This window comes from Carettochelys insculpta, chromosome 30 (assembly GCF_033958435.1).
Source record: "Carettochelys insculpta isolate YL-2023 chromosome 30, ASM3395843v1, whole genome shotgun sequence".
NCBI lineage: Eukaryota > Metazoa > Chordata > Testudines > Carettochelyidae > Carettochelys > Carettochelys insculpta.
The window spans coordinates 15,904,206-15,932,184 of record NC_134166.1 but is presented as its reverse complement, the minus strand read 5'-3'; the positions used below and the strand labels follow the sequence as shown (position 1 = coordinate 15,932,184).

Below are 27,979 nucleotides of genomic sequence, written 5' to 3'. Positions count from 1 at the left end.
CATTCATCCCCCGTCCCCCTCCCATCCCCCAAGGGCACAGGGCCCCACATCGGCACAGGCACCGGCCAGGAGCTGGAGGCTGTTTATGTAAGTGTGTGGGACCCAAAGAGGGCTGGGGGGGCGGGGGCGGCTTCTCTTCCTGCCACCTGGTGCCCTCATTTCCGGAGGGTCAGCTCCCGGGCCATCTGGCACAGGCCGCAGGGCCCACAGCAGCTCATCACCAGCCAGTCGTCACAGACAGAGCCCTGTGGGGACAGGGAGTTACAAGGCCCAGCTCACCCCGCGTGACCCCCGCACCCCACCCCCACCCCGGCCACGGGGGGCGCCCAGTGGGACCAAAGCCCAGCTCTGGGGATCCCGGGTGCCTGGCGGTGCTGGGCGAGCAGGGGCGTTAACTCCACGCCGAGCGTGGGAGCCAGGCGGGAGCAGGGCTGAGCCCGGGGCAGGGTGAGCAGGGGCTGCCGGCGGGCCCAGGCGCCCGGCAGTGGGAGGAAGCAGCTTCAGGGCGCAGTCGCTGAGAGCGGCTGCGGGAGCCAGGGAGCGAGGGAGGAAGCCACAGGCGAAGGCAGAGCAGAAACCCGGCACCTCGCCCCTTCCACAGGGACCTCGGCCTGGCCCGAAGGAACCTGGTCCCCAGGCCCCTCAGGCCTCACTCGCTCGGCTGACTCACGAAAGTGAGCCCCAGCCTGGGAACATGGATGGGCACGACAGTGTGTGTGCAGGTGTGGGGGGGGGCACGTGGGTAGGGGGGGTGGGCACGGCGGCGGGGGGGGCACATGGGTGTGGGGAGTGTGTGGGCACAGTGGTGTGTGGGGTGCATGGGTGCATGTGGGGGGTGTGGGCATGGCACTGCAGGCAGGGGGCGTGTGGGTGTGGGCACGGCGGCATGGGGGGTATGTGGGCATGTGGGTATGGCGGCGTGAGGGGGCGTGGGGGGTGGTCATGGTGGTGTGAGGGGAGAGTGGGTGTGGGGGGTGGGCATGGCAGCCTGGGGGGGGGTTGGCTGCATGTGGGGGGTGTGGGAACAGTGGGGTGGGTGCATGTGTGAGGGTGTGGGCATGGCGGCATGGGGGATGTGTGGGCTTGGGGGGATGTGGGCATGGCAGCGCGGGGGGCGCGTGGGTGCGTGTGTGGGGGGTGGGCATGGTGCCATGGGTGAGCGTGAGGGGGTGTGGGCACAGCGGCGTGGGGGGCGTGTGGTTGTGTGTGGGGAAGTGGGCATGGCACCGTGGGTGCGTGTGTGGATGGGGGGGTGGGCACGGTGGCGTGTGGGGTGTGTGGATGTGGAGGGGGCGGGCACAGCGGCGTGGGGCCGTGTGGGGGGTGTGGGGACAGCGGCATGGGTGCATGTGTGGGGGTGTGGGCACGGCGCGTTGGGGGGGCGTGTGGATGTGGGGGGTGGGCACGGTGCCATGTGGGGGGTGTGGGCACGGCACCATGGATGCATGTGTGGGGGTGCGGGCACGGCGCCGTGGGTGCATGTGTGGGGGTGTGGGCACAGCAGCGTGGGGGGGTGTGGGCATGGTGCCGTGCGGGGTGTGTGGATGTGGGGGGGGTGGGCACATGGGGGGCGTGGGGGTGTGTGGGCATGGTGCCGTGGGTGCATGTGTGGATGTGGTGGGTGGGCACAGTGGCATGGGGGGCACGTGTGGGTTGTGGGCACGGCGGTGTGGGTGCGTGTGGGGGGGGGTGTGGCCACGACGGCGTGGGGGGCGTGTAGGGGTGTGGGCACAGAGGTGTGGGGGGATTGCGGACGTGGGGGGGGCACGGCGGTGTAGGTGCGTGTGTGGGGGTGTGGGCACGTCGGCTTGGGGGGGGGTGTGAATGTGGGGGGGTGGGCACGGCAGCATGGGGGGCGGACAGCCGCTGCTTTCCTACTGCACTCTCTGTCGGGGCAGCGTGTTGCGCGCCGGAGAAGGGGCCTGCGTGCGCTGGCGGCAGAGCGCAGCCAGGCTTGGGCCAGGAGGCCAGGCTGGCCAGGCCCAGCGCAGGGCTGGAAGGGCCCCAGGGCAGCGCCAGAGACCCCCGCCCCACGGCACGGCACGGCACGGCACGGCACGGCACGGCACGGCACGGCGGGGGCTCCCGGCCCAGGAAGGAATCGGCGCAGGGTTCTCTGCTGGAATTTGGCCGGTTCAAACTGGTTGCGGGTGCAGGGGGCGGCTTTGAGCTTTTGTGCAGCTGGCGTGACTCAGTTTCTCTCTGGTTCGGTTCGCTCCGCCCTGGGTACACACAGGCCTGGCCCACGGCAGGGGCAGGGGCAGAGGGCGAGGAGGTGATGGCAGCCCCAGGAGGGCAGAGCTGCAGCTGGAGAGGCCCCTGGGCAGGACCCGGCTCGCCCTCAGCCTCACCTGGATGCGGTGACGTTCCCGCAGGCCTGTGCGCAGCCCCAGCAGGGCACCGGGCAGGCAGGCCAGGCAGCACGACTCCCCGAAGTCCTGCGCGACCTGGCAGGCCAGCACGCAGGGCACGAAGGTGCCACAGAGACCTGGGGGGAAGGGAAGGGGGTTACAGACCCCAACTGGGACCCTGCCCTGAGCCCCCCCCGCCCCTGCCCCCTCACCTGCCCCTGCCCGCTCACCTCCCCCTGCCCCCCGCCCCCTCACCTCCCCCAGCTCCCCGCCCTCTCACCTGCCCCTGCCCCCTCACCTGCCCCTGCCCGCTCACCTCCCCCTGCCCCCGCCCCCTCACCTCCCCCCGCCCCCCACCTCCTCACCTGCCCCAGCTCCCCGCCCTCTCACCTCCCCCTGCCCCCCGCCCCCTCACCTCCCCCTGCCCCCGCCCCCTCACCTCCCCCAGCTCCCTGCCCCCTCACCTGCCCCAGCTCCCCGCCCTCTCACCTGCCCCTGCCCCCTCACCTGCCCCTGCCCGCTCACCTCCCCCTGCCCCCGCCCCCTCACCTCCCCCCGCCCCCCACCTCCTCACCTGCCCCAGCTCCCCGCCCTCTCACCTCCCCCTGCCCCCCGCCCTCTCACCTCCCCCTGCCCCTGCCCCCTCACCTCCCCCCGCCCCCCACCTCCTCACCTCCCTCAGCTCCCTGCCCCCTCACCTGCTCCAGCTCCCCGCCCTCTCACCTTCCCCTGCCCCCTCACCTCCCCCTGCCCCCTGCCCCCTCACCTCCCCCAGCTCCCCACCCCCTCACCTGCCCCTGCCCCCTCAACTCCCCCTGCCCCCGCCCCCTCACCTCCCCCCGCCCCCTGCCCCTTCACCTCCCCCAGCTCCCCACCCCCTCACCTGCCCCTGCCCCCTCACCTCCCCCAGCTCCCTGCCCCCTCACCTGCCCCAGCTCCCCGCCCTCCTCACCTGCCCCTGCCCCTGCCCCCTCACCTCCCCCCCGCCCCCCACCCCCTCACCTGCCCTGCCCCCAGACCTGCAGCCCCACTCACAGATGCCCATGTCGGCACAGCAGTCGCAGAGGCCAGAGTGCCAGGTGCTCATGGGGGCTTGGGAGCAGCTGGTCTGCACAGGGCCAGGCTGCGCCCCCTGGACCCTCTCGCCCACGTAGGCCATGCTGGAGCCTGCGGGCATGGGGAGGGGGTCAGCCACGCCGGGACCCCAACCAAGGCTGCAGCCCACCGAGCCCAGCGCCAGACATGGCCCACCCCCCCCACCCCAAGGGAGCAGCTGGCACGGCCAGGCTGGGCACGGGCGGGGGGGAGGGAGACAAGGAACTGTACAAGCATTGCTGAGATTGGGGGGCAGCCTGGGGGGTGAGGGGCCCCAGCTGATCTGGGGAGGCCAGGGTGGGGTGGGGGTGGGGGTGAGGGGCCCCAGCTGATCTGGGGAGGCCAGGGTGGGGTGGGGGTGGGGGTGAGGGGCCCCAGGTGAGCTGGGGGTGCCAGGGTGGGGTGGGGGTGGGGGTGAGGGGCACTGGCCAAGGGGGCTGTGTTGTTCCCATTTGGTGGGTTCCTGCAGCTGCACTAACAAATTGAACCAGGGCAGAAACTGGGGGCAGCAGCCGGGGGGTGTTGGGAGGAACATCCCACAGAGCCTGGACCCTGCAGCCAGCCCTAGAGACCACTGCTGAGCTCTGCCAGAGCCCCTCGCTCCCGCCCCACAGCCCCGCCCAGCCAAGTGCCCCTCGCTCCCGCCCCACAGCCCTGCCCCCAGCCCAGCCAGAGCCCCTCACTCCCACCCCACAGCCCCTCACTCCCACCCCACAGCCCCGCGCAGCCAAGTGCCCCTCGCTCCCGCCCCACAGCCCCTCACTCCCACCCCACAGCCCTGCCCCCAGCCCAGCCAGAGCCCCTCACTCCCACCCCACAGCCCCGCCCAGCCAAGTGCCCCTCACTCCCGCCCCACAGCCCTGCCCCCAGCCCAGCCAGAGCCCCTCACTCCCGCCCCACAGCCCCTCACTCCCACCCCACAGCCCTGCCCCCAGTCTAGCCAGAGCCCCTCACTCCTGCCCCACAGCCCTGCCCCCCGCCCAGACGGTGCCCCTCGCTCCCACCCACAGCCCTGCCCCCTGGCCCAGACGGTGCCCCTCGCTCCCACCCACAGCCCTGCCCCCAGCCCAGCTGGTGCCCCTCGCTCCTGCCCCACAGCCCTGCCCCCAGCCCAGCCGGTGCCCCTCGCTCCCGCCCCACAGCCCCTGCCCCCAGCCCAGCCCAGCCAGTGCCCCTCGCTCCCCTGCCCATGCCGTCTGCTCCAAGGGTGACTGGTGCCTGCAGTAAGGGCCACCCAGAGGGCAGGGGCACCCACTCTGCAGTTGCGGGGGGCTGGGGGGCAGTGGTGCCAGAACTCACCTTCTCCTGTGCTGCAAGCTGGGCAGCTGGGCACTGGGCTGGCAGGGCCGAAAGCACCTTGGCTGCTGGTTGCTGGGCGCAGCCCCGCGGTCACCAGGCGTGAAATTCACAGGGTGCAGCCGGGGTGGGGGCTGGGCTGGGGATGGGCCCAAGGGGGGCAGGGCTGAACCCTTGGCCTGGGCCTTGGCTCCAGGGCTGCAGCTGGAGGCCCCTGGATGGCACCCAGCCCCCTTTAGCTGCACCCCACTGAGAGGCGTCCCACAGGCCTGGCTGGAGCTGGCGCTCGGACGGGAGTGGGGATCGCAACAGCGGAGCTGGCAGCCAGGACTCCTGGGTTCCCTGCTGAGCGGGGAAGGGGGACTGGTGGGTTGGGCTCTGTGGAAGCCTGTATCCCCCAGCACATGCACCCCCAACCTCTACACCCCAATCTCTGCACCCCCAAACTTTGCACCCCCTCAGTGCCTGCACCCCCAAGCCTACACTCCTCCAGCTCCTTCACCCCTAACCTCTGCACCCCCAGTGCCTGCACCCTAACCTCTGCAGCCCAAAGCCCCCACCCCCTCACCAGTGCACCCCACAGTGCCTGCACACACTACAGCCAGCACTCCCAACCTCTGCACCCTCATGCACCTACACCCCCCAAAACCACTGCACTTCCCAGTACCTGCACTCCAGGCACCTGCACCCTCTAACCTCTGTACTCCAGCACCTATACCCTCTAACCTTGCACCCCTAGTGCCTGCACCCCCTAAAATCTGCAACCCCAGCACTGGCACCCACCAGACCCTGGACCACCTAATTGTTGCACCCCCAGCACCTGCACTGCCCATCCTCTGCACCCCCAAACGTTTGGTCCCCCCAGGCACCTGTACCACCTACTCTCTGCACCTCCAGCACCTATACCCCAACCCTGCACCCCCCCAGTGTCCACACCAACCAACCCCCTGAACTGCCTAACCACTGCACCCAGTTGTCTGCATCCTCTAAAGCCTGCATCCCAACTTCTGCACACCCCAGCACCTGCAACCCTGCCCTTGTCATGGGGCTCAGTGGTCCCCAAGCTCTGCACCCCACCTGCAGGCGGGAGTGACTCTCACTCAGCAGGAGAACAGCGGGTTTATTAGCTGACAGGACACAGCGTCGTACAGGGGAGTCAGTACAGCCGGCAGAGACAGCCAGTCCCATCCACGTTGGGGAGAGGAGGCCCCGAGGGACCCGCCAGAGCCAGGGCCTTGCCCCCTCCTTTGTCTCTCTCCTCCCAGCCCAGACTCACTGCTTCCAACTCCCAGTTCCAATTCAAACCCCTCAGGCTCCACCTCCCTCTTTGTCTGCAGCCCAGAGGTGTCACCTGGTTGCCACGGTTACCCTCAGCAGGAGCCCCACACCCTCTGTAAGCTACACACCCCACCCACACACGCACACACACACCCCTCTCTGTCTCTCTCTCTCTCTCTCTCTCACCTTCCTGAGCGGGGTCACTCAGCCAGTGAGCTGGGGAAGTTCAGGGCCCCCCCCACATGCCGGGGCATCGGCTGTACCCTCGGTGCTCCTCTGGGTGTGCACCACCTCCATGTTACAATCCTGCAGGGGAGGCTCCACGTCGGGACCCTGGCATTGGCCCCTTTCATGTGATGCAGCCGGGCAAGTCCCGTTGGTTCCCTTGGGTTGGTCGGTCTCCCTGCTTCAGCCTCTGGCCCATCAGTCGCATTCTCAAGTCGGGCAGGCAAAGCCCGTACAGCTGCTCCAGCACCAGCAGATAAAACAGCTCATCTCTGGTCTGGGCCCTGCCCCGTCTGCCCACCAGCCCATACAGCTGCTCCAGCAAACGTCTGGAATTCAGTTACAGTCCAGTAAAGGAAGGTACAAATGCGTCCACCCTTGGCATTTAGCCAGACCACCAAAATGGTTGTGTGCCTCAGTTTCCCCTTCCATGCCACACAATAGGTTTGGAATGTTCCTTCTCATGTGAGAGTTTGCAAGTTACAGGGAACAACGGTGACATTTCAGAATTACAAATGCCTTCAGCACACAATTCATGCTTATACATCAATGTCAACAAGTCACATGGTTCTTTCCAAACATTCAGTACATGGTACAATTGTACAGCTTTTGGTAGCAGCACCCCTTGGTTACAGCAGTCAGCGTGAGTAACAAGAACAACCCCATTGCAATTGTACATTCACGTTGCTCTTTGCTCGACCACAACCTTTGTGTAACATCCTTGAGCATCTGTCATTTTGGGGCCATATGGCTTTGCACCATCAAGTTCTAACTTCCCCGTTGCTGTGTGGGCGTGCCCTCCCTTCTAACAATGGCTATAGCAATCCACCTGGAAATTTGCCATTTCACCCACCTCAAGCTGCTTCCCTGAAGCTGCTCTGTGAGTTTGAGACAAAGCACCCACCTGAAGCAATCTCTTTTTAACCCTTTCTGGCCCATAGTTCCTTTGTTCTCTGACCTCCCACGTCCGTTCCTGCTTGGAATCAGAAGAGGAGTCCACTAAAAGAATACAAGGCCCTACAGTGTCTGCAGATGGGACAGTGCTCACGCACTTCTGCCTTTTGCAGAAATCAACCACACGGCTGTTCTGCTCCACATACTTAGCCATGCAATCTTTCCTCTGAACTTGAGACCCACTTACCCCAGCGACCAGGATCAGGACCACACCCCCAGTACGCTGCTCACACCCTGTCACTTGGATATCACAGGGCTGCTCACATTCCCTCACAGCTGTCACTTTACCTGGACCAACTTCCAGTTCATGAGGCTCCTTTACACTGCCTCCTCCGGCCCCTTGCAGAGCACAGCCAGTGGTCTCACACTCAGGCAGGTCCTGGCCATCAGGAATTGGAACAAACTTCTCCCCAGTCAAACTGCTGCCTTCTACAGACAGACACTTCCCTGATCACTTTTCCCTTGCTCCTGTCCCCTGCGGTTACCACAGACTGCTCAGGAAACTCCCCGGGGGAGCCCCTTCCTCAGGAGTTCCCTCAAACAACAATCGACCTCCATCCGGCTTTACATGGCCCTGCTCCCTTGAGCCACAGTGAACTCCTTCTGGGCTTCAGCTGCACTCAGATCCAAGTCAGATCCTACCACCATTTTGAGCCACCCTAGGCTCAGGCAAAGAACCAGCTTCCCCAGAAGTAGAAGCACCTTCCTCGCACCAAGGACCAGCCTCCTTAGCAGGGATACCACTGCCCATCTCAGAGCCATTCCCTCTGTTCCAGCCCCCATGGCTGGGTTCAGAGTCACACCTGGAATGCTCTTTCTTGGTGGTTCCCTCTCCAGCCACCGCAGGCTGGGGGAATCTTCCTCAGACAATGGGCTAGTTTCCTCGTTGGCACCTTTTCCAAATGCAGGCTCTGCTCTCTCCCCAGGCTGCTGCGATGGAGTGTGTGTGGAGGGGGGTGCAAGTGAGACTCAGGCTGGATGTGTGTGTCAGGCAGAGCAGCTCCCAGTGGCTAAGGATGACCCTGGGGCTGTAACCTAAGCTGGCAGGTAACACAGAGCAGGGAGGAGCGGAGCTGGGTTTGAATTGGCAGTGACAGTTAGAAGCTGGGGAGAGAGGGAGTTGGAAGGCAGCCAGCCTGGCTAGGGGGAAAGCTACAACCCAGAGGGACACCCCTCGGGCTCCTCTCCCCAGGACGGGTTGGAATGACTGTCTCTGCCGGCTGTACTGACACCTCTGCACTGAGCTGGAACTCTGTCGCCTAATAAACTTCCTGTTCTACCTGCTGAGCGAGTCACTCCTGCCTGAAGATGGGGTGCAGAGCTTGGGGACCCCTGAACCCCACCACACTGGTGTCAGGAGTAGGATGCACTGCACCCACGGATGAGCTCCCAGCAGTGGCTGACTGAGCGCAAGAGAAGGAAGGAGCCTCACAACAGCCAGGGGTGCTGGAGGTGGAACAGAGCGATTTTTGGGAGCCTTGTGGTGCTGCAGCTTTTGCCAGTGAGTTGATAACCCGGGAGATGGTGAGATGGATTATACTGGACTCCCGAAGGCAGAGCTAGTGGGGCTGTGAAGAGAGAGGGGCCTGACCGTGGGGAAGGCGACCAAGGCCCAGCTGATTGCCCAGCTGGAAGAGAATGACCGATCCAGGGGGCCAGAGCCTGTCCTGGCAGAAAGTGGCCAGTCACACCCTTGGGAGCGTTTTGGATTCTCCGACAGGAGTGGGGGCTCGACGCCGTCAGACAGACGCGGTGCCCACCAGGTCACGCTCAGCTCATGGGAGTCCATTGTGGGCAGAGTCCCCCACCGCAGAGCTGCGACGGCTGGAGCTCGAGGTGCGATTAAAGGAACCAGAAGCCCAGGAACAGGAGAGACAGCAGGAGGAGAGAGAGCGAGAGTGGGAGGAGAGAGAGCAAGAGCGGGAGCATGAACGGGCCATGGCAGAGGTGAGACGCCAAGAGGCCCCAGCTGTGGTAAGCGGGGAGAGGACCAGGCAGCTCGGGGTGGCCAGTCACTTGGAGGCGTGCGTGCTGGCCCAGTGTCAGGAACCAGGGGATATAGACGGGTTCCTTACCGCTTTTGATTGAGCCTGTGGGTTACACGAGGTCCCCCCAGCTGAATGGTTCCGACACCTCACCCCCTTGCTGGACCAGAAGGCCGCAGCGGTGCTCAGCCAGCTGGAGGGGCTGCAGCCTGGGGACTATGAACAGGTCGAATAGGCCCTGCTGCATAAGTTCGGGCTGTCTCCTGAGGTGTGCAAGAAGAAGTTCCAGGAGGAGCAGAAGAGGCCAGAGGAAACCTATGTAGATGTGGTCTCCCGCCTGACGCAACACTACCACACTACCAAAAGTGGGTGTTCAGGATGGGAGCCCATAAATGACCTGGTTAAGCTGATGGTCCTGGAACGACCTGAGGGTCTGGCTTGAGGACCAGAAGCCAAGGGACCCACACAGCGTGGGGCAGCTGGCAGAAGACTTCACAAACAGCTGGGAGAGGTTTGAAAGTGAGCCCCAGAAAGACAGGGAGTCCTGGAGAGAAAGGGAGTCTCAGAGAGACCGGTTCCTGGCTGTACGACAGAGGGGATCACCTATTGGGCAAGCCCAGGAAAGAGGGGCCGGCCACCCACCCCCCAGAGGGCCAGCCAGGGCCTGGACAGAGCAGCCGGCCCGAGGGACACAGCAATATCTGGGCTGTTATCACTGTGGGCGGAAGGGGCGTAGAGCAGCCCAGTGCCCCAAGCTCCCAGACAGGTTGAGCAGGCCAGGGGGTCATGGAGTCAACCGGGTGGGGTCCCAGAAGCCAGAGGGGCTGGCGGCCAAGGCAGGTGGTGCTGACAGTGGATACTCGGATTGGGCCGAGTCTGCCCCACAGACCAGCTCCTCGGGGGGGCCAAATGCTCAGAGGTCAGTTTACAGCATGGGGACAGCGCTGCCGCTGCGGAGCGAGTGTCACGCCCCTTGAGGTAGACGGGAGAAAGGCCACAGGGTTCTGGGACACAGGCGCGGACCTGACGCTGGCCTGGCCCAGGGTGGTGGCACCGGGCTGCATGATACCCAATTCCCACCTGACTGTAACAGGAATCGCCAGGACCCCTTTCAAGGTGCCCGTGTCGAGGGTACAGCTGAAATGGGGGGATAAGGGAGGCCCCAAGGAGGTGGGCGTGCACAGCCATTTGCCTGCTGATGTACTAATGGGGGGTGATTTGGAGAACTGGCCAGGTGAACACCCTCGTGCCCTGGTCTTGACCTGCAGCCAAAGAAGGCGAGGGGGGATCTCCCCAAGTTCGAGGGTGGATACCCAGCCAAAGCCACAGAAGCCACAGGGGCTGACCTTGGGAGAAAGGGGGCCCCCAAAAACCAGGTTTCACAAGCCGGTGGTCCTGGAGCCAGGCAGGGAGTGGTAAGTGGCTTCAGCCCCTGCCCCACCCGAAGACTTCCAGGCAGAGCGGCAGAGACACCCCTCCTTGCAGAAGATGAGGGAACTGGCCAGTCTCAGCCCAGCTCCAGGGCAGCAGGGAGAGATTCCCGTGGGAGAAGGGATTCCTGTACCGGGAATGGGTTCCCAGACACAAAGCAGAGCCATGGGAGGTCCAGAAGCAACTGGTGGTTCCCCAAAAGTATCAGTGCAGGCTGCTGTACCTAGCCCATGATGTCCCGCTCGCAGGACACCAGGGGATCCACCGCACCAGGAAGAGGCTGCTACAGAACTTTTTCTGCCCAGGTACCTTTGCAGCTGTCTGTCAACATTGCCTGTCCTGTGATCCCTGCCAGAGGGTGGGGAAGACCCGGGACAAGGGGAAAGACGCCCTGAGGCTATTGCCCATCATAGAGGAGCCTTTCCAGAAAGTGGCTATGGACATAGTGAGACCCTTCAGTAAGGCAACGTGTTCTGGGAAGAAATATATCTTGGTGGTGGTAGATTTTGCCACGCGATACCCAGAAGCAGCGGCCCTGACCTCTATCGACGCTGACACCGTGGCAGATGCACTGCTGTCCATTTTCAGCAGAGTGGGGTTCCCCAAGGAGGTCCTCACAGATCAGGGGTCCAACTTCATGTTGGCCCTGCTGCAAAGCTTGTGGGACAAGTGTGGGGTCTGGCACACCTGGGCCACAGCCTACCACCCGCAGACCAATGGGCTGGTGGAGAGGTTCAATGGGACTCTAAAGCAGATGCTGAGAACCTTTATGAATCAGCACCCCCATGACTGGGACAAGTACTTACCCCACCTGCTGTTTGCATACAGGGAGGTGCCCCAGGAATCCATGGGGTTCTCCCCATTTGAGCTGCTGTATGGAAGGAGGGTGCGGGGACCCCTGGACTTGCTCAGAGAAGAGTGGGAGGGGACGGCCTCTGCTGAAGGGGAGTCAGTGGTACAGTATGTACTGACCTTCCGAGAAAAACTCACCGAGCTCATGGGCCTGGCCAGGGAGAACCTCTCCATGGCCCAAAGGAAGCAAAAGGTCTGGTATGACTGTAACGCCCAGGCCCGAGCCTATGCCACCAGGGACCAAGTGATGGTTCTCATACCCATGCAGCAGAACAAGCAGGAAGCAACATGGGATGGCCCCTTCAAGGTCGTCAGATAGCTAAATGAGGTGAACTATGTGGTGGAACTGTCGAACCGGCTCGCAGCCATCAGGTCTATCACATGAACATGATGAAACCGTACTGGGACAGAGAGAACTTGGTGCTGGCCCTGTGCAGGCACTGGGAGGGGCGGGGGATGATCCCTTTGTGGATTTGCTCACAAGGACTGGAGCCGGCTCCTTGCTGGAGTCTACTCCCCTCTCGGACCAGCTGACCCCTGCCCAGCAGACGGAGATCAGGGAGGTGCTGTGTTCACTCCAACAGCTGTTCTCTGACAGACCCAGATGCACTGTTTTGGCTGTCCACCGAGCAAAGACAGGCACCCACGCCCCTATCAAGTGTGTGCCGTTCAAAGCAACAGGGAAGACGGCTCAGGGCATAGAATGGGAGGTGCAAGACATACTGACTCTGGGGGTGATCCGACCCTTCTCCAGCCCCTGTGCCTTTCCCATGGTGCTGGTCCTCAAAAAGGTGGGTTAGTCCATAGAATCATAGAATCCTAGGGCTGGAAGGGACCTCAGGAGGTCATCTAGTCCAGCCCCCTGCTCCAAACAGGATCAACACCAACTAAGTCATCCCAGCCAGGACCTTGTCCGGTCAGGACTTAAAAGCCTCCAGGGATGGAGAATCCACCACCTCTCTCAGCAACACATTCCAGTGCTTCTCCACCCGCCTGGCAAAGTAGTTTTTCCTAATATCTAACCTACACCTCTCCCTCTTCAACTTCAGACCATGGCTCCTTGTTCTGCCATCTGACACCACTGAGAACAGTTTCTCACCCTCCTCTTTAGAGCTCCCCTTCAGGAAGTTGAAGGCTGCTATTAAATCACCCCTCAGTCTTCTCTTCTGTAAACTAAACAAGCCCAAATTCCTCAGCCTCTCCTCATAGGTCTTCTAAGAGCACAGACACTCACGAAAGCTCATGCTCAAAACTTTTCTGTTAGTCTATAAGCTGCCACAGGACCCTTCGTTGCTGTTACAGATCCAGACTAACCCAGCTCCCCCTCCGGTACTCATAGGTCTTGTGCTCCAGCCCCTTAATCACTTTTGTTGCCCTCTGCTAAACCTGCTCCAGCAAATCCACATCCTTTTATACCAAGGGACAAAACTGGACACAATATTCCAGATTTGGCCTCACCGGTGCCAAATAGAGGGGAACAACCACTTCTCTGGATCTGCTCAAAATGCTCCTCTTAATGCACCCTAATATGCAGTTAGCCTTCTTGGCTACAAGGGCCCACTGTTTACTCATTTCCAGCCTCTCCTCCACCATAACCCCTAGGTCCCTTTCTGTCGTACTACTGCAGAGCCAATCGGTCCCCAGTCTATAACAATGCTTGGGATTCTTCCGGCCCAGGTACAGGACTCTACACTTCTGTGATGGGGTTCAGGGGTCCCCATGCATTGCACCCTGTCCACTGGCAGGAGTGACTCTCACTCAGCAGGTACAACTGGAGGTTTATTAGGCAACAGATGCCCAGTATCTCACAGAAGCGTCAGTACAGCAGCCAGAGACAGTCATTCCAACCCGTCTTGGGGAGAGGAGCCCAAGGGGTGCCCCTCTGGAGTGTAGCTTCCCCCGTCCTCAGGCTGGCTGCCTTCCAGATCCCTCTCCCCCCAGCTTCTAACTGCTGCCTCCGATTCAAAACCAGCTCGGCTCCACCCTCCTCTTTGTTCAGGGCTGAGGTGTTACCTGCCAGCCTAGGTTATAGCCTCAGGGTCGTCCTTAGCCACTGGGAGCTGCTCTGCTTGTCTCACACACATCCAGCCTGAGTCTCACCCATGCACTCCCCCCACTTACTCCATCACAACTTCTCCTTGTTGGACCACACCAGATTTCTTTTGGCCCAGTCCTCCAATTTATCCAGGTCACTCTGGACCCTATCCCTACCCTCCAACATACTTACCTCTCCCCCTAGCTGAGTGTCATCCCCAGACTTGCTGAGGGTGCAAGCCAGTCCCTCATTCAGGTCATGAATAAAGACGTTGAATAACACCGGCCCCAGAACCGATCTTTGTGGCACTCTGCTTGAAAGCAGCCGCCATCCAGATATTGAGCCATTGACCACTATCTGCTGGGCCTGACCATCAAGCCAGCTTTCTAGCCATCTTATGGTCCAAGGATCCAGTCCGTATTTCCTTAACTTATGAGCAAGAATGTTGTGGGAGGCTGTATCAAAAGCTTTGCTGAAGTCAAGGTTCATCACATCCACTGACTTCCCCGTGGCCACAGAGCCTCTTACCTCATCATAGAAGCTAATCAGATTGGTCAGGCAGGACTTGTTTTTGGTGAATCCGTGTTGGCTGCTTTTGATCAGTAGTAGCAGTAGGCATCCTTCAGTCTGCATAGACTATGGATCGCGCCCTTTCAAGTTTCAATTGAGGACTTCATTTACAGTGTCTATTGTGACTATGAAGACCCACACGAGAGTGACAGTCCTTGCTGCATCTCTTGCAGATGTAGTGGGTGTCTGGCAAGTCCTTATTGTGCTTTCTGTGCACTCACTTCTCCTCTGCTAGCTGTCTGACCCTCATCTCGCCCTTCTGAAGGCCCTTGTGTAACCCCTGCCTCCATCTGCTGCGGTCGTCTGCTAGTTCTTCCCAGTTGTCCAGCTCGATGTCTACCTCTCTGAGGTCTCTCTTGCAGACATCTTTGTAGTGCAACTGGGGGCGTCCGGGAGGTCTTTTGCCAGAGGCTAGCTCGCCATACAGGATGTCTTTTGGAATCCTTCCATCATTCATCCTGTGGACGTGGCCAAGCCAGCGGAGCCGACGCTGCCTGAGGAGGGGGTGCATGATCACTTTTGACCACTTTCCCCTCTTCCAAGTGCTCCAAAATGGATTCCTTGAGGATCCCCTCCATGATTTTCCCAGGGACTGAGCTAAGGCTGACCCGTCTATAGGTCCCTGGATTGTCCTTTTTTTAAAGATGGGCACTACATTTGTGTGATGGAGGGGGGGGAGTACCTGTGTGAGACTCAGGCTGGATGTGAGAGACAAGCAGAGCAGCTCCCAGTGGCTAAGGATGACCCTGGGGCTATAACCCAGGCTGGAAGGTAACACCTCTGCCCTGAACAAAGAGGAGGGAGGAGCCAGGCTGGTTTTTGAATCGGGCACAGCAGTTAGAGGCTTGGGGGTGGGGGGAGAGGGAGCTGGAAGGAGCCAGCCGGAGAAGGGGGAAAGCTACACCCCAGAGGGGCACCCCTCGGGCTCTTCTCCCCAGGATGGGTTGGAAGGACTGTCTCTGACTGCTGTACTGATGCTTCTGTGAGAAACTGGGCATCTGTTGCCTAATAAACCTCCTGTTGTACCTGCTGAGTGAGAGTCACTCCTGCCAGCGGACGGGTTGCAGTGCAGGGGGACCCCTGAACCCCATCACACTGGTGTCAGGAGTGGGATGCACTGCACCCACAGATGAGCTCCCAGCAGTGGCTGACTGAGCGCAAGAGAAGGAAGGAGCCTCACAAGAGCCAGAGGGGGAACAGAGCCATTCCTGCAGCTGCTGCTGGTGAGTGGGTACCCCGGAAGACAGTGCGGAGATGGATTATACCCGACTCCTGAAGGCAGAGCAAGCGGGGCTGTGCAGAGGGGCCTGACTGTGGGGAAGGCAACCAAGGCCCAGCTGATTGCCCAGCTGGAAGAGAATGACCGATCCGGGGGGGCAGAGCCTGTCCCAGCAGGAAGTGGCCGGTCACCCTCGGGAAGCGTTTCGGATTCTCCGACAGGAGCCGGGGCTCGACGCCGTCAGACAGACACGGTGCCCGCCAGGTCGCGCTCAGCTAGCGGTGGTCCATCGCGGGCAGAGTCCCCCGCCACAGAGCTGCGACGGCTGGAGCTCGAGGTGAGATTAAAGGAACTGGAAGCCCAGGAACGGCAGAGGGAACATGAGCGCCACGAACGGGACAGAGAGTGTGAACACGAGCTCCAGGAACGGGAAAGAGCGTAAGCACGAGCACCAGCTACAAGAGAGACAGCGGGAGGAGAGAGAGCAAGAGCGGGAGCATGAGCAGGCCATGGCGGAGGCAAGATGCCAAGAGGCCCCAGCTGCAGTAAGCGGGGAGAGGGCCAGACGGATCGGGGTGGCCAGTCACTTGGAGACGCATGTGCTGGCCCAGTGTCAGGACCCAGGGGACATGGACGAGTTCCTTACCGCCTTTGAGCAAGCCTGTGAGTTGCACGAGGTTTCCCCAGCCGAGTGGCTCCGGCACCTCACCCCCTTGCTGGGTCAGAAGGCCACAGCGGTGCTCAGCCAGCTGGAGGGGCTGCAGCCTGGGGACTATGAATGGGTCAAACAGGCCCTACTGCATAAGTTCGGGCTGACTCCGGAGATGTACAAAAAGAGGTTCCAGGAGGCGCAGAAGAGGCCAGAGGAAACCTATGTAGATGCGGCCTCCCGCCTGAGGCAATACTACCGGAAGTGGGTGTTCGGGATGGGGGTCCAGTCCGTAGAGGACCTGGTCGAGCTGGCAGTCCTGGAGCAATTCTATGAGATGTGCTCACCTGATCTGAGCGTGTGGCTCGTGAACCGGAGGCCTGGGGATTCACACAACGCAGGGAAACTGGCAGATGACTTCACAAACAGCTGGGCCATGTTTGAAAGTGAGCCCCACAAAGAGAGGGAGTCCTGGAGGGAGAGGGAGTCCCAGAGAGACCGAGAATCTCAGAGAGACCGGATCCTGACCGTACGACAGAGGGGACCAGCTCTTGGGCGAGCCCAGGAAAGAGGGGCCGGCCACCCACCCCCCAGAGAGCCAAGCAGAGCCTGGACAGAGCAGCCGGCCCGAGGGACACAACAAGACCCAGGCTGTTATCGCTCTGGGCAGAAGGGGCATAGAGCAGCCCAGTGCCCCAAGCTCCCAGACAGGTTGAGCAGGCCCGGGGGGGTCATGGAGTCAACTGGGTGGGGTCCCAGAAGCCAGAGGGGCTGGCGGCCAAGGCGGGTGATGCTGACAGTAGGTACTCGGATTGGGCCGAGTCCGCCCCACAGACCAGCTCCTCAGGGGGACCAAATGCTCAGAGGTTAGTTTACAGAGTGGGGGCGGCACTGCCTCTGTGGAGCGAGTGTCTCACACCCCTTGAGGTAGACGGGAAAAAGGTCACGGGGTTCTGGGACACAGGTGCTGACGTGACGCTGGCCCGACCCGGGGTGGTGGCACCGGGCTGCATGATACCCGATTCCCACCTGACGATAACAGGAATTGAGGGGACCCCTTTCGAGGTGCCCATGGTGAGGGTGCACCTGAAATGGGGGGACAAGGAAGGCCCCAAGGAGGTGGGCGTGCACAGCCATTTGCCAGCAGATGTACTGATGGGGGCTGACCTAGAGAACTGGCCAGGTGAACGCCCTTGTGCCCTGGTCCTGACCCGTAGCCAAAGAAAATGAGGGGTGCGTTCCCCAGATTTGGGGGTACAGCCCCAGCCAAAGACACAGAAGCCACAGGGGCCAACCCTGAGAGAAAGGGGGCCCCCAAAAACTAGATCTCGCAGGCCAGTGGTGCTGGAGCCAGGCAGGGATGGGAAAGTGGCTTCCGCCCTTGCCCCGGCTGAAGAGTTCCAGGCAGAGCAGCAGAGAGACCCCTCCTTGCAGAAGCTGAGGGAACTGGCCAGTCTCAGCCCAGCTCCACAGCTGGGGGAGGGCTGCAGGGAGAGATTCTTGTGGGAGAAGGGATTCCTGTACCGGGAATGGGCTCCTAGACACAAAGCGGAGCCATGGAAGGTCCAGAGGCAACTGGTGGTTCCCCAAAAGTACCGGCGCAGGTTGCTGTACCTAGCTCATGACATCCCGCTCGCAGGACACCAGGGGATCCACCGCACCAGGAGAAGGTTGTTACAGAACTTTTTTTGGCCAGGGATCTTTGCAGCTGTCCGTCTGTATTGCCTGTCTTGCGACCCCTGCCAGAGGGTGGGGAAGACCCGAGACAAGGGGAAAGCTGCCCTAAGGCCACTGCCCATCATAGAGGAGCCTTTCCAGAAAGTGGCTACGGACATAGTGGGACCCTTCAGCAAGGCAACGCGTTCGGGGAAGAAATATATTTTGGTGGTGGTAGATTTTGCCTCGCGATACCCAGAAGCAGTGGCCTTGACCTCTGTCGACGCTGACACCGTGGCGGATGCACTGCTGTCCATTTTCAGCAGAGTGGGGTTCCCCAAGGAGCTTCTCACGGATCAGGGGTCCAACTTCATGTCGGCCCTGCTGCAAAGCTTGTGGGACAAGTGTGGGCTCCGGCACACCTGGGCCACAGCCTACCAGCCCCAGACCAATGGGCTGGTGGAGAGGTTCAATGGGACTCTGAAGCAGATGCTGAGAACCTTCAAGAATCAATACGCCCATGACTGGGACAAGTACTTACCCCACCTGCTGTTTGCATACAGGGAGGTGCCTCAGGAATCCACAGGGTTCTCCCCGTTTGAGCTGCTGTACGGAAGGAGGGTGTGGGGACCCTTGGACTTGCTCAGAGAAGAGTGGGAGGGGACGGCCTCTCCTGAAGGGGAGTCAGTGGTACAGTATGTACTGACCTTCCAGGAAATACTTACCAAGCTCATAGGCCTTGCCCGGGAGAACCTCTCCATGGCCCAAAGCAAGCAAAAGGTCTGGTATGACTGTAATGCCCAGGCCCAAGCCTATGCCACTGGGGACCAAGTAATGGTTCTCGTACCTGTGTGGCGGAACAAGCTGCAAGCGGCCTGGGATGGCCCCTTCAAGGTCGTCAAACAGCTGAATGAGGTGAATTATGTGGTGGAACTGTCGAACCAGGCCCACAGCCACCAGGTCTATCATGTGAACATGATGAAAACTTACTGGGACAGACAGAACTTGGTGCTGGCCATGTGCAGGCACTGGGAGGGGCAGGGGAATGATCCCTTGGTGGATTTGGTCACAGGGACTAGAGCCGGCTCCTTGCTGGAGTCTATTCCCCTCTCAGACCAGCTGATCCCCTGCCCAGCAGATGGAGACCAGGGAGGTGCTGTGTTCACACCAATAGCTGTTCTCTGACAGACCCGGATGCACTGACCTGGCTGTCCACCGAATAGAGACAGGCACCCACACCCCTATCAAGTGTGTGCCATTCAGAGCCACAGGGAGGACGGCTCAGGACACAGAGCGGGAGGTCGAACACATGCTGGCTCTGGGGGTGATCCAACCCTCATTCAGCCCCTGGGCCTCTCCCGTGGTGTTAGTCCTTAAAAAAGATGGGTCTGTTCGGTTTTGTGTGGACTATAGAATCATAGAACACTAGGACCGGAAGGGGCCTTGAGAGGCCATCGAGTTCAGTCCCCTGCCCCGATGGCAGGACCGACCACTATCTACACCATCCCTGACAGACATCTATCCAACCTGTTCTTAAATATCTCCAGCGAGGGAGATTCCACAACCTCCCTTGGCAACTTATCCCAGTACTTGACCACCCTGACAGTTAGGAACTTTTTCCTAATGTCCAACCTAAACTTCCCTTGCTGCAGTTTAAGTCCATTGCCTCTTGTTCTCTCCTCAGAGGCCAAGAAGAACAAGTTTTCTCCCTTCTCCTTATGACACCCTTTAAGGTATCTGAAAACCGCTATCATGTCCCCCCTCAATCTTCTTTTTTCCAAGCTAAACAAGCCCAATTCTTTCAGCCTTTCTTCATAAGTCATGTTCTCCAGACCTTTTATCATTCTAGTTGCTCTTCTCTGGACCTTCTCTAATTTCTCCACATCTTTCTTGAATTGGGGTGCCCAGAACTGGACACAATATTCCAGCTGAGGCCTAACCAGCGCAGAGTAGAGCGGAAGAATGATTTCTCGTGTCTTGTTCACAACACACCTGCTAATGCATCCCAGAATCGTGTTTGCTTTTTTTGCAACAGCATCACACTGTTGACTCATATTTAACTTGTGATCTACTATAACCCCTAGGTCCCTTTCTGCTGTACTCCTTCCTAGACAGTCTTTTCCCATTCTGTACGTGTGAAACAGATTATTCCTTCCTAAGTGCAGCACCTTACATTTATCTTTATTAAACTTCATCCTGTTTACTTCAGACCATTTCTCTAATTTATCTAGATCATTCTGAATTATGACCCTATCCTCCAAAGTAGTTGCAACCCCTCCCAGCTTGGTATCATCTGCAAACTTAATAAGCGTACTTTCTATGCCAATATCCAAATCATTAACGAAGATATTGAACAGAACTGGTCCCAAAACAGACCCCTGCGGAACCCCACTTGTTATGCTTTTCCAGCAGGATTGAGCACCATTAACAACTACTCTCTGGGTACGATTTGCCAGCCAGTTATGCACCCACCTTATTGCAGCCCCATTTAAGTTGGACTTGCCTAGTTTGTCGATAAGAATATTATGCGAGACCGTATCAAATGCTTTACTAAAGTCTAGGTATACCACATCCACTGCTTCTTCCTTATCTACGAGTCTCGTTATCGCTATCGCAAGCTTAACACCATCACTGTATTGGACGCCTACCCCATGCCCAGGCCTGATGACCTTTTAGACAAGCTGGGGGGAGCCCGTTACCTCACCACCATAGACCTCACCAAGGGGTACTGGCAAGTGCCATTAGACCAGGATGCCCGGCTCAAGTCGGCTTTCATCACCCCTGTGGGGCTCTACGAGTTCCTGCTCCTGCCCTTCGGCCTCAAGGGGGCACCTGCCACCTTTGAACGTCTGGTGGACCAGCTACTGAAAGGGATGGAGAGCTTTGCCCTGGCTTACATGGGCGACATTTGCATCTTCAGCCAGACGTGGGAGGACCATGTGTCCCAGGTCAAGCAGGTGCTGGACCAACTTTAGAAGGCCGGTCTGACTATCAAGGCAGGGAAGTGCAAGGTGGGGATGGCTGAGGTGACCTACCTGGGCCACAAGGTGGGCAGTGGCCGCTTAAAGCCGGAGCGAGCTAAAGTGGAGGCTGTCAGAGACTGGTTGGTACCCCAGACTAACAAGCAGGTCCAGGCCTTCATTGGGATGGCGGGGTACTACCGGAGGTTTGTGCCCCACTTTAGCTCCATCACAGCTGCCCTCACAGGGCTGTGTAAAAAGGGAAAGCCTGACAAGGTGGTCTGGGCCGAGCAGTGCCAAGAGGCCCTCTGCGCGCTGAAGGAGGCTCTGGTCAGGGCCACAGTGCTGGCAAATCCAGACTTCAGCAAACCCTTCCTGGTGTCCACCGATGCCTCAGACGTGGGGCTGGGGGCGGTGCTAATGCAGGTGAATGACAAGGGGGAGAAACACCCCATCGTGTACCTGAGCAAGAAGCTGCTGCCCCGGGAGCAGAGCTACGCAGCCATAGAGAAGGAATGTCTGGCCATGGTGTGGGCACTGGGGAAGCTGCAGCCGTACCTGTTTGGACGGCGTTTCACCGTGTACACCGATCACTCACCCCTGACCTGGCTGCATCACATGAAAGGGGCCAACACCAAGCTCCTGCGGTGGAGTCTGCTCCTGCAGGACTACGACATGGAGGTGGTCCATGTCAAGGGGAACAACAACACCATAGCCGATACCCTGTCACGCAGGGAGGGCCCTGAACTGCCCCAGGTCACTGGCTGAGTGACCCCCCTCAGTTCGGTTTGGAAGGGGGGAGAGATGTGATGGAGTGGGGGGGGTGCATGTGTGAGACTCAGGCTGGATGTGTGAGACAAGCAGAGCAGCTCTCAGTGGCTAAGGATGACCCTGGGGCTACAACCTAGGCTGGCAGGTAACACCTCAGCCCTGAACAAAGAGGAGGGAGGAGCTGAGCTGGTTTTTTAATTGGGCGCAGCAGTTAGAGGCTTGGAGGGAGAGGGAGCTGGAAGGCAGCCAGCCTGAGGAGGGGGAAAGCTACACCCCAGAGGGGCACCCCTCGGGCTCTTCTCCCCGGGACAGGTTGGAATGACTGTCTCTGACTGCTGCACTGACGCTTCTGTGAGAAACTGGTCATCTGTCGCCTAATAAACCTCCTGTTGTACCTGCTGAGTGACAGTCACTCCTGCCAGCGGACGGGGTGCAGTGCAGGGGGACCCCTGAACCCCATCATAGTTTGCCTTTTTCCAGGCATCCAGGATCTCTCCCGATCTCCAAGAGTCTTCAAAGATAATGACCAAAGGTTCAGCAATGATATCTGCCAATTCCCTTAGTACCCTTGGGTGCATTATATCCACCCCCATGGATTTGTGCAGATCTAGTATTTTTAGATAGCTCAGAACTTGTTCCTTCCCCACAGATGGCTGCCCTCCACCTTCCCATACTGCATTGTCTAGGACAGTCCTGTGGCAGTTGACTTTGTCTGTAAAGACTGAGGCAAAAAAAGCGTTGAGTACTTCAGCTTTTCTTAAATCATCTGTCACTAGGTTACCTCCCTCATCCAGTAACGGCCCCACCTTCTCTGATAACCTGTTTATTGTTAACATGCCTGTAGAAACCCTACTTGTTACTCTTCATATCCCTTGCCAGCTGCAGTTCCAATTGTGCTCTCGCTTTCCTGATTACTGCCCGGCATTCTCCAGCCGTATGTTTATACTCCTCCTTAGTCAACTGTCCATGTTTCCATTTCTTGTATGCATCCTTTTTGAGTTTAAGCTGACTAAGGATTTCCCTGTTAAGCCAAGCTGGTTGCCCACCATGTTTGCATTTCTTACTATGCAGTGGGGTGGTTTGTTCCTGTGCCTTTAGCAAGACATTTTAAAATACTGCCAGTTCTCTCTTCATTTCCCAAGGGATCCTGCCCATCAGTTCTCTCAGGAGTCGAAGTCTGCTCTTTTGAAATCAAGGGTCTGTATGTTACTGCTCATCCTTCTTCCTTTAGCCCGGTTCCTGAATTCTGTGCACTCATGGTCGCTGCAGCCCAGGTTTCCATCCACTTCCGCTTCTCCTACTAGTTCTTCCCTGTTTGTGAGCAGCAGGTCAAGTTGTGCACGGCCCCTGGTCAATTCCTTCAGCACTTGTACCAAGAAGTTATCCCCAACATTCTCCAAAACCTTCCTGGATTGTCTGTGTGCTGCTGTGTTGGTCTCCCAACAGATGTCCAGAGGGTTAAAGTCTCCCATGAGAACCAGGGCCTGTGATTTGGAAGCTTCACTTAGCTGTGTGAAGAAATCCTCATCTACCCCACGTCCCTGATCTGGCGTCTATAGCAGACACCAACTACAGCATCGCCTCTGTTACTTCCACCTCTAAGCTTAACCCAAAGACACCCAACTGGATTTTCTCCCCTCCTATACTGGAGCTCTGAGCAATCACACTGCTCCCTCACGCAGAGCGCAACTCTTCCTCCTTTCTCCTGTCTGTCCTTCCTGAACAGTTTATAACCTTCCATGACCTGCTCCAGTTATGCAAATCATCCCACCAAGTCTCCGATATTCCAACCACCTCATACTTGTGTGACTGTGCCAGGGCCTCTAATTCTTCCTGGTTGTTCCCCAGGCTTCTGGCGCTTGTATACAAGCACCTTAGAGAAGTGACTGATTGGCCCAGTTTTGTTCGGACTATCACAGGCTCAACGCCATCACCGTATTGGATGCTTATCCCCTGCCCAGACCTGATGACCTCCTGGACAAGCTTGAGGGAGCCCATTACCTCACCACCATAGACCTCACCAAGAGGTACTGGCAAGTGCCATCGGACCAGGATGCCCGGCTCAAATCGGCTTTCACCGCCCCATGGGGCTCCACGAGTTCCTGCTTCTGCCCTTTGGCCTCAAGGGGGCACCCGCTACCTTCCAGCACCTGGAGGACCAGCTACTGAGAGGGATGGAGAGCTTTGCCCTGGCTTACATGGACATTTGCATCTTCAGCCAGACGTGGGAAGACCATGCATCCCAGGTGAGCCAAGGGCTGGACTGACTTCAGGAGGCTGGGCTGACTTCAAAGTGCAAAGTGGGGATGGCCAAGGTGACCTACCTGGGCCACAAGGTGGGCAGTGGCTGCTTAAAGCCAGAGCCAGCTAAAGTGGGGCTATCAGAGACTGGCTGGTGCCCCAGACTAAGAAGCAGGTCCAGGCCTTCATAGGGATGGCGGGGTGCTACCAGAGCTTTGTGCCCCATTTTAGTTCCATCGCAGCCCCCCTCAGGGATATGTGAAAGAAAGGGAAGCCCAACAAGGTGGTCTGAACGGAGCAGTGCCAAGAGGCCCTCTGCGCACTAAAGGAGGCTCTGAGCAGGGCCCCAGTGCTGGCAAACCCAAACTTCGACAAGCCCTTCCTGGTGTTCACTGATGCCTCAGACGTGGGGCTGGGGGCTGTGCTAATGCAAGTGAACGACAAGGGGGAGAAACACCCCATCATGTACCTGAGCAAGAAGCTGCTGCCCCGGGAGCAGAACTACGCGGCCATAGAGAATGAATGTCTGGCCATGGTGTGGGCGCTGGGGAAGCTGCAGCCGTACCTGTTTGGACGGCGTTTCACCGTGTACACCGATCACTCACCCCAGACCTGGCTGCACCACATGAAAGGGGCCAACGCCAAGCTCCTGCGGTGGAGTCTGCTCCTGCAGGACTACGACATGGAGGTGGTCCACGTCAAGGGGAACAACAACACCATAGCCGATGCCCTGTCACGCAGGGGTGGCGCAGTGGTTTGTGCATTGGCCCACTAAGCCCACGGTTGTGAGCAAAATCCTTGAGGAGGCCATTTAGGCTCTTGGGAAAATATATTTAAATTAAAAAATAAAGTCTTTCGGGGATGGTGCTTGGCCCTGTCAAGAGGGCAGGGGACTCAACTCGATGACCTCCCAAGGTCACCTTCCAGCTCTGTGAGATGTGTCATGCAGGGAGGGCCCTGAACTTCCCCAGGCCTCTGGCTGAGTGGACCTGCTCAGATGGGCCTGGACGCAGGGCGAGATGTGAGGGGGTGGATGTGAGTGAGTGATGGGCTGGCTTCGGCTCACCCGCTGGCAGGGAGAAGGAGCGCAGCTGCATTTGAATGAGAGGCAGCAGCTGGAAGCTCGGGGATAGTGGCAAGGCAGCCTGTGCCAAGGGGAGGCTAGACCCCAGCAGGGGACACCCCCCAGCTCCTCTCCCCAGGATGGATCAGAATGACTGACTGGCGGTTAATAAACCTCCAGCTCTACCTGTGGATGGGGTGCAGAGCTTGGGGACCCCAGAGTGCCATCACACTCTGCAACACCCAGCTTCTGCACTGACCACCCCCTAGTGCCCACAGCTCCAACCTCTGCACCCCCCAGCACCCAGGTCTGCCCACTGCCTGCACCCCACAATTCCTGCACCACTCCGCACCCAAAACCCTGTTGCTCACCACCAAACCTCTGCACCTCCAGCAGCTCCTGGAATGGGGTTCAGGTGTCCCCAGGCTCTGCCCCCACCCCCAGGCAGGAGTGACTCTGGCTCAGCAGGTGGAACAGGGAGTTTATGAGCCGCCAGGGACACAGGGCAGTGCAGGGGGGTCAGTGCAGGCAGCAGAGCCCGTCAGCCACAGCCATCCCGGGGAGGGGAGCCCCGTCTGGGGTCTAGCCCCCCACAGCCCAGGCCAACTGCCTTCCACTGTCCCCCCAGCTTCCAACTGCCACCACCCATGCAAACCAGCCGGGCTGTCCCCCCTCTGTGTACAGGACAGAGGCATTACCTGCCAGCTTCCCTTGTGGCCAGCCAGAGGGAGCTTCTCCACTCACACACATCCCTTAGTCCAGCACACCTCTGCCCCACCCCCTCGCATCTGCACCCCCCAACCTCTGCACCCTTTAAACCTCCTCATCCCCCAGGCACCAGCACCCCCTAACCTCTGCATGTCCAGCTTCTGTGCCCTGCACCCCCCAACTTCACCCCCTCACCTCTGCACCCCCACATCTCCCAGCCTCTCAGCCCTCTGCACCCCCACCCCCAAACCCATACGAGCCCCTTCACCCCCACCCCCAGCCCTGCCCAGCCATCACCCCCATGCCCCGACCCCAGCCCCCAAGCACCCTCCCCCCGACGGCAGCCCCCGGCCCCCCCCTTCCTGGCCGCTTCATTAGCCGGCGGCCCGGCTCCCCCATGCATGGCAACGGCCTGATTTAATTTGGGAGCCGCGAATCGATTCTGCCAGCGGAGCCGCGCCGGGCGGATTAAGGGGCGGAAATTAACTCGGAAAATGTTTGTGATGGAGTGCGGCGCAGTGCGGCCGCCGCGGGCGCTGCAAAGTGGGACGGATGGCGGGCGAGCCGCGGCGCGACAGGCCCTCTCCATCTTCCCATTAGCCGCTAATGGGAAAGGTCCCGCGCCCGGCCCGGCCCGGGATTAATCACAGCCCGGCTTTATGAAGATTTATGGCCGCGGCCGCGCCAGATGAAGTCATAACGCGGGGGGAGGGGCCGGAGTCGGCGGGGGCGGGGCCCCGAGCGCGGAGAGGACCCAGGAGTCCGGGCGGGAGAGGCTCTCCCAGGCCCCCTGGGTGTTCCCGTTGGGCCCGGCTGAGGGAGGGGAGTTTGAGCTGCCCCCCCGCGCCCATCCCTGCCTGGCAGCCCCATTGACAACCATCACTCCTGGCAGTGGGGGGCGGAGTTAACCCCTGCTGGGCGCGGGGTCTCGCTCGGGAACTCCTCAGGTGAGAACCCAGGAGTCCTGGCTCCCAACCCCAGCCATTCCTTGGGCCCCAAACCCACAGCTGCCAGCCCAGCCTGGTACCACCTCCACGCCACGCCTGTCCTGGCCAGCCGCCCCCCAGGGCCTCCAGCCCCCTCCCCTGAGCCTCCAGCCCCCCCCCCGAGCTCCCAGCCGCCCCCCAGGGCCTCCAGCCCCCTCCCCCGAGCCTCCAGCCCCCTCCCCCGAGCTCCCAGCCGCCCCCCAGGGCCTCCAGCCCCCTCCCCCGAGCCTCCAGCCCCCCCGAGCTCCCAGCCGCCCCCCAGGGCCTCCAGCCCCCCCCCCGAGCCTCCAGCCCCCCCCCCGAGCTCCCAGCCGCCCCCCAGGGCCTCCAGCCCCCTCCCCTGAGCCTCCAGCCCCCACTGAGCTCCCAGCCCCCTCCCCAGGGCCTCCAGCCCCCTCCCCCGAGCCTCCAGCCCCCTCCCCCGAGCTCCCAGCCGCCCCCCAGGGCCTCCAGCCCCCTCCCCCGAGCTCCCAGCCGCCCCCCAGGGCCTCCAGCCCCCTCCCCCGAGCCTCCAGCCGCCCCCCCGGGCCTCCAGCCCCCCCCCGAGCCTCCAGCCCCCCCCGAGCTCCCAGCCGCCCCCCCAGGGCCTCCAGCCCCCCCCCCCGAGCCTCCAGCCCCCCCCCGAGCTCCCAGCCGCCCCCCAGGGCCTCCAGCCCCCCCCCGAGCCTCCGCCCCCCCCCGAGCTCCCAGCCGCCCCCCAGGGCCTCCAGCCCCCCCCCCCGAGCCTCCAGCCCCCCCCCCCCGAGCTCCCAGCCGCCCCCCAGGGCCTCCAGCCCCCCCCCTGAGCTCCCAGCCGCCCCCCAGGGCCTCCAGCCCCCCCCCCCGAGCTCCCAGCCACCCCCCAGGGCCTCCAGCCCCTCCCCCGAGCCTCCGGCCCCCCCAGAGCTCCCAGCCGCCCCCCGAGCCTCCAGCCCCCCCCAGGGCCACCAGCCCCCGCCACTCACCGGCGTCGTTGAGCCACTTCTCCAGCAGGGGCTTGAGCTTGCACATGTTCTTGCAGCTGAGGTTCAGGGCCTCGAAGCGGGAGATGGTTGTCTGGCTGAAATCGTTCCCGTAGAGCTTCCCCATGGCCAGCCCCACATCGCCCTGGGGTGGGGAGAGAGTCACAGCAGGGCCCCCCTCCAAGAGAGTCCTGGCTCCCAGCTCCCCTGCCCTAAGCACGAGCCACCACCCCAGAGCCAGGAGTCCAGGTGCCCCTCCCCCAACCATTAGGCTCCACTCCCACCCCAGAGCCAGGAGAGAACCCAGGAGTCCGGGCACAGCCCCCTCCCTGGCTGGGCTGAAAAGCTCCTCTGCCACAGGGTGCAGGGGAGAGAAGATTCACACTGTGCCCTGACCCATGGCCCAGCTGGTGCTACGGCCATGGGAGGGGGGCAGCCCAGAGGCTCGGGGCCAGTGCCTCTAGCCCCGGTGCTGGACGTAGTCTAGTATCTGCATTTCTCCTTCCAGGTACGCCCCGTTCTGGCTGTCGGACGTGGCTGGCTCTGGGGTGGAGCTGGGCACACAGGGACCCCTGTTCTGGCTGTCGGACGCGGCTGGCTCTGGGGTGGGGCTGGGCACACAGGGACCCCTGTTCTGGCTGTCGGATGCAGCTGGCTCTGGGGTGGAGCTGGGCACACAGGGACCCCTGTTCTGGCTGTCGGACGTGGCTGGC

The 27,979-nt window shown here is 60.6% G+C and overlaps 1 protein-coding gene across 1 annotated transcript; it reads right to left on the bottom strand.

The window, feature by feature from the left end:
• Positions 1–66: 66 nt before the first annotated feature.
• CNFN (cornifelin) lies at positions 67–27,379 on the bottom strand. Its single transcript, XM_074981247.1, has 4 exons — positions 27,270–27,379; positions 3,387–3,518; positions 2,352–2,488; positions 67–245 (listed from the first exon to the last, which is right to left on the bottom strand). Exons 1-4 carry the CDS (start codon positions 27,313–27,315, stop codon positions 156–158), a joined length of 405 nt encoding a protein of 134 aa, XP_074837348.1. The 5' UTR covers positions 27,316–27,379; the 3' UTR covers positions 67–155.
• Between the last annotated feature and the right edge of the window lie 600 nt (positions 27,380–27,979).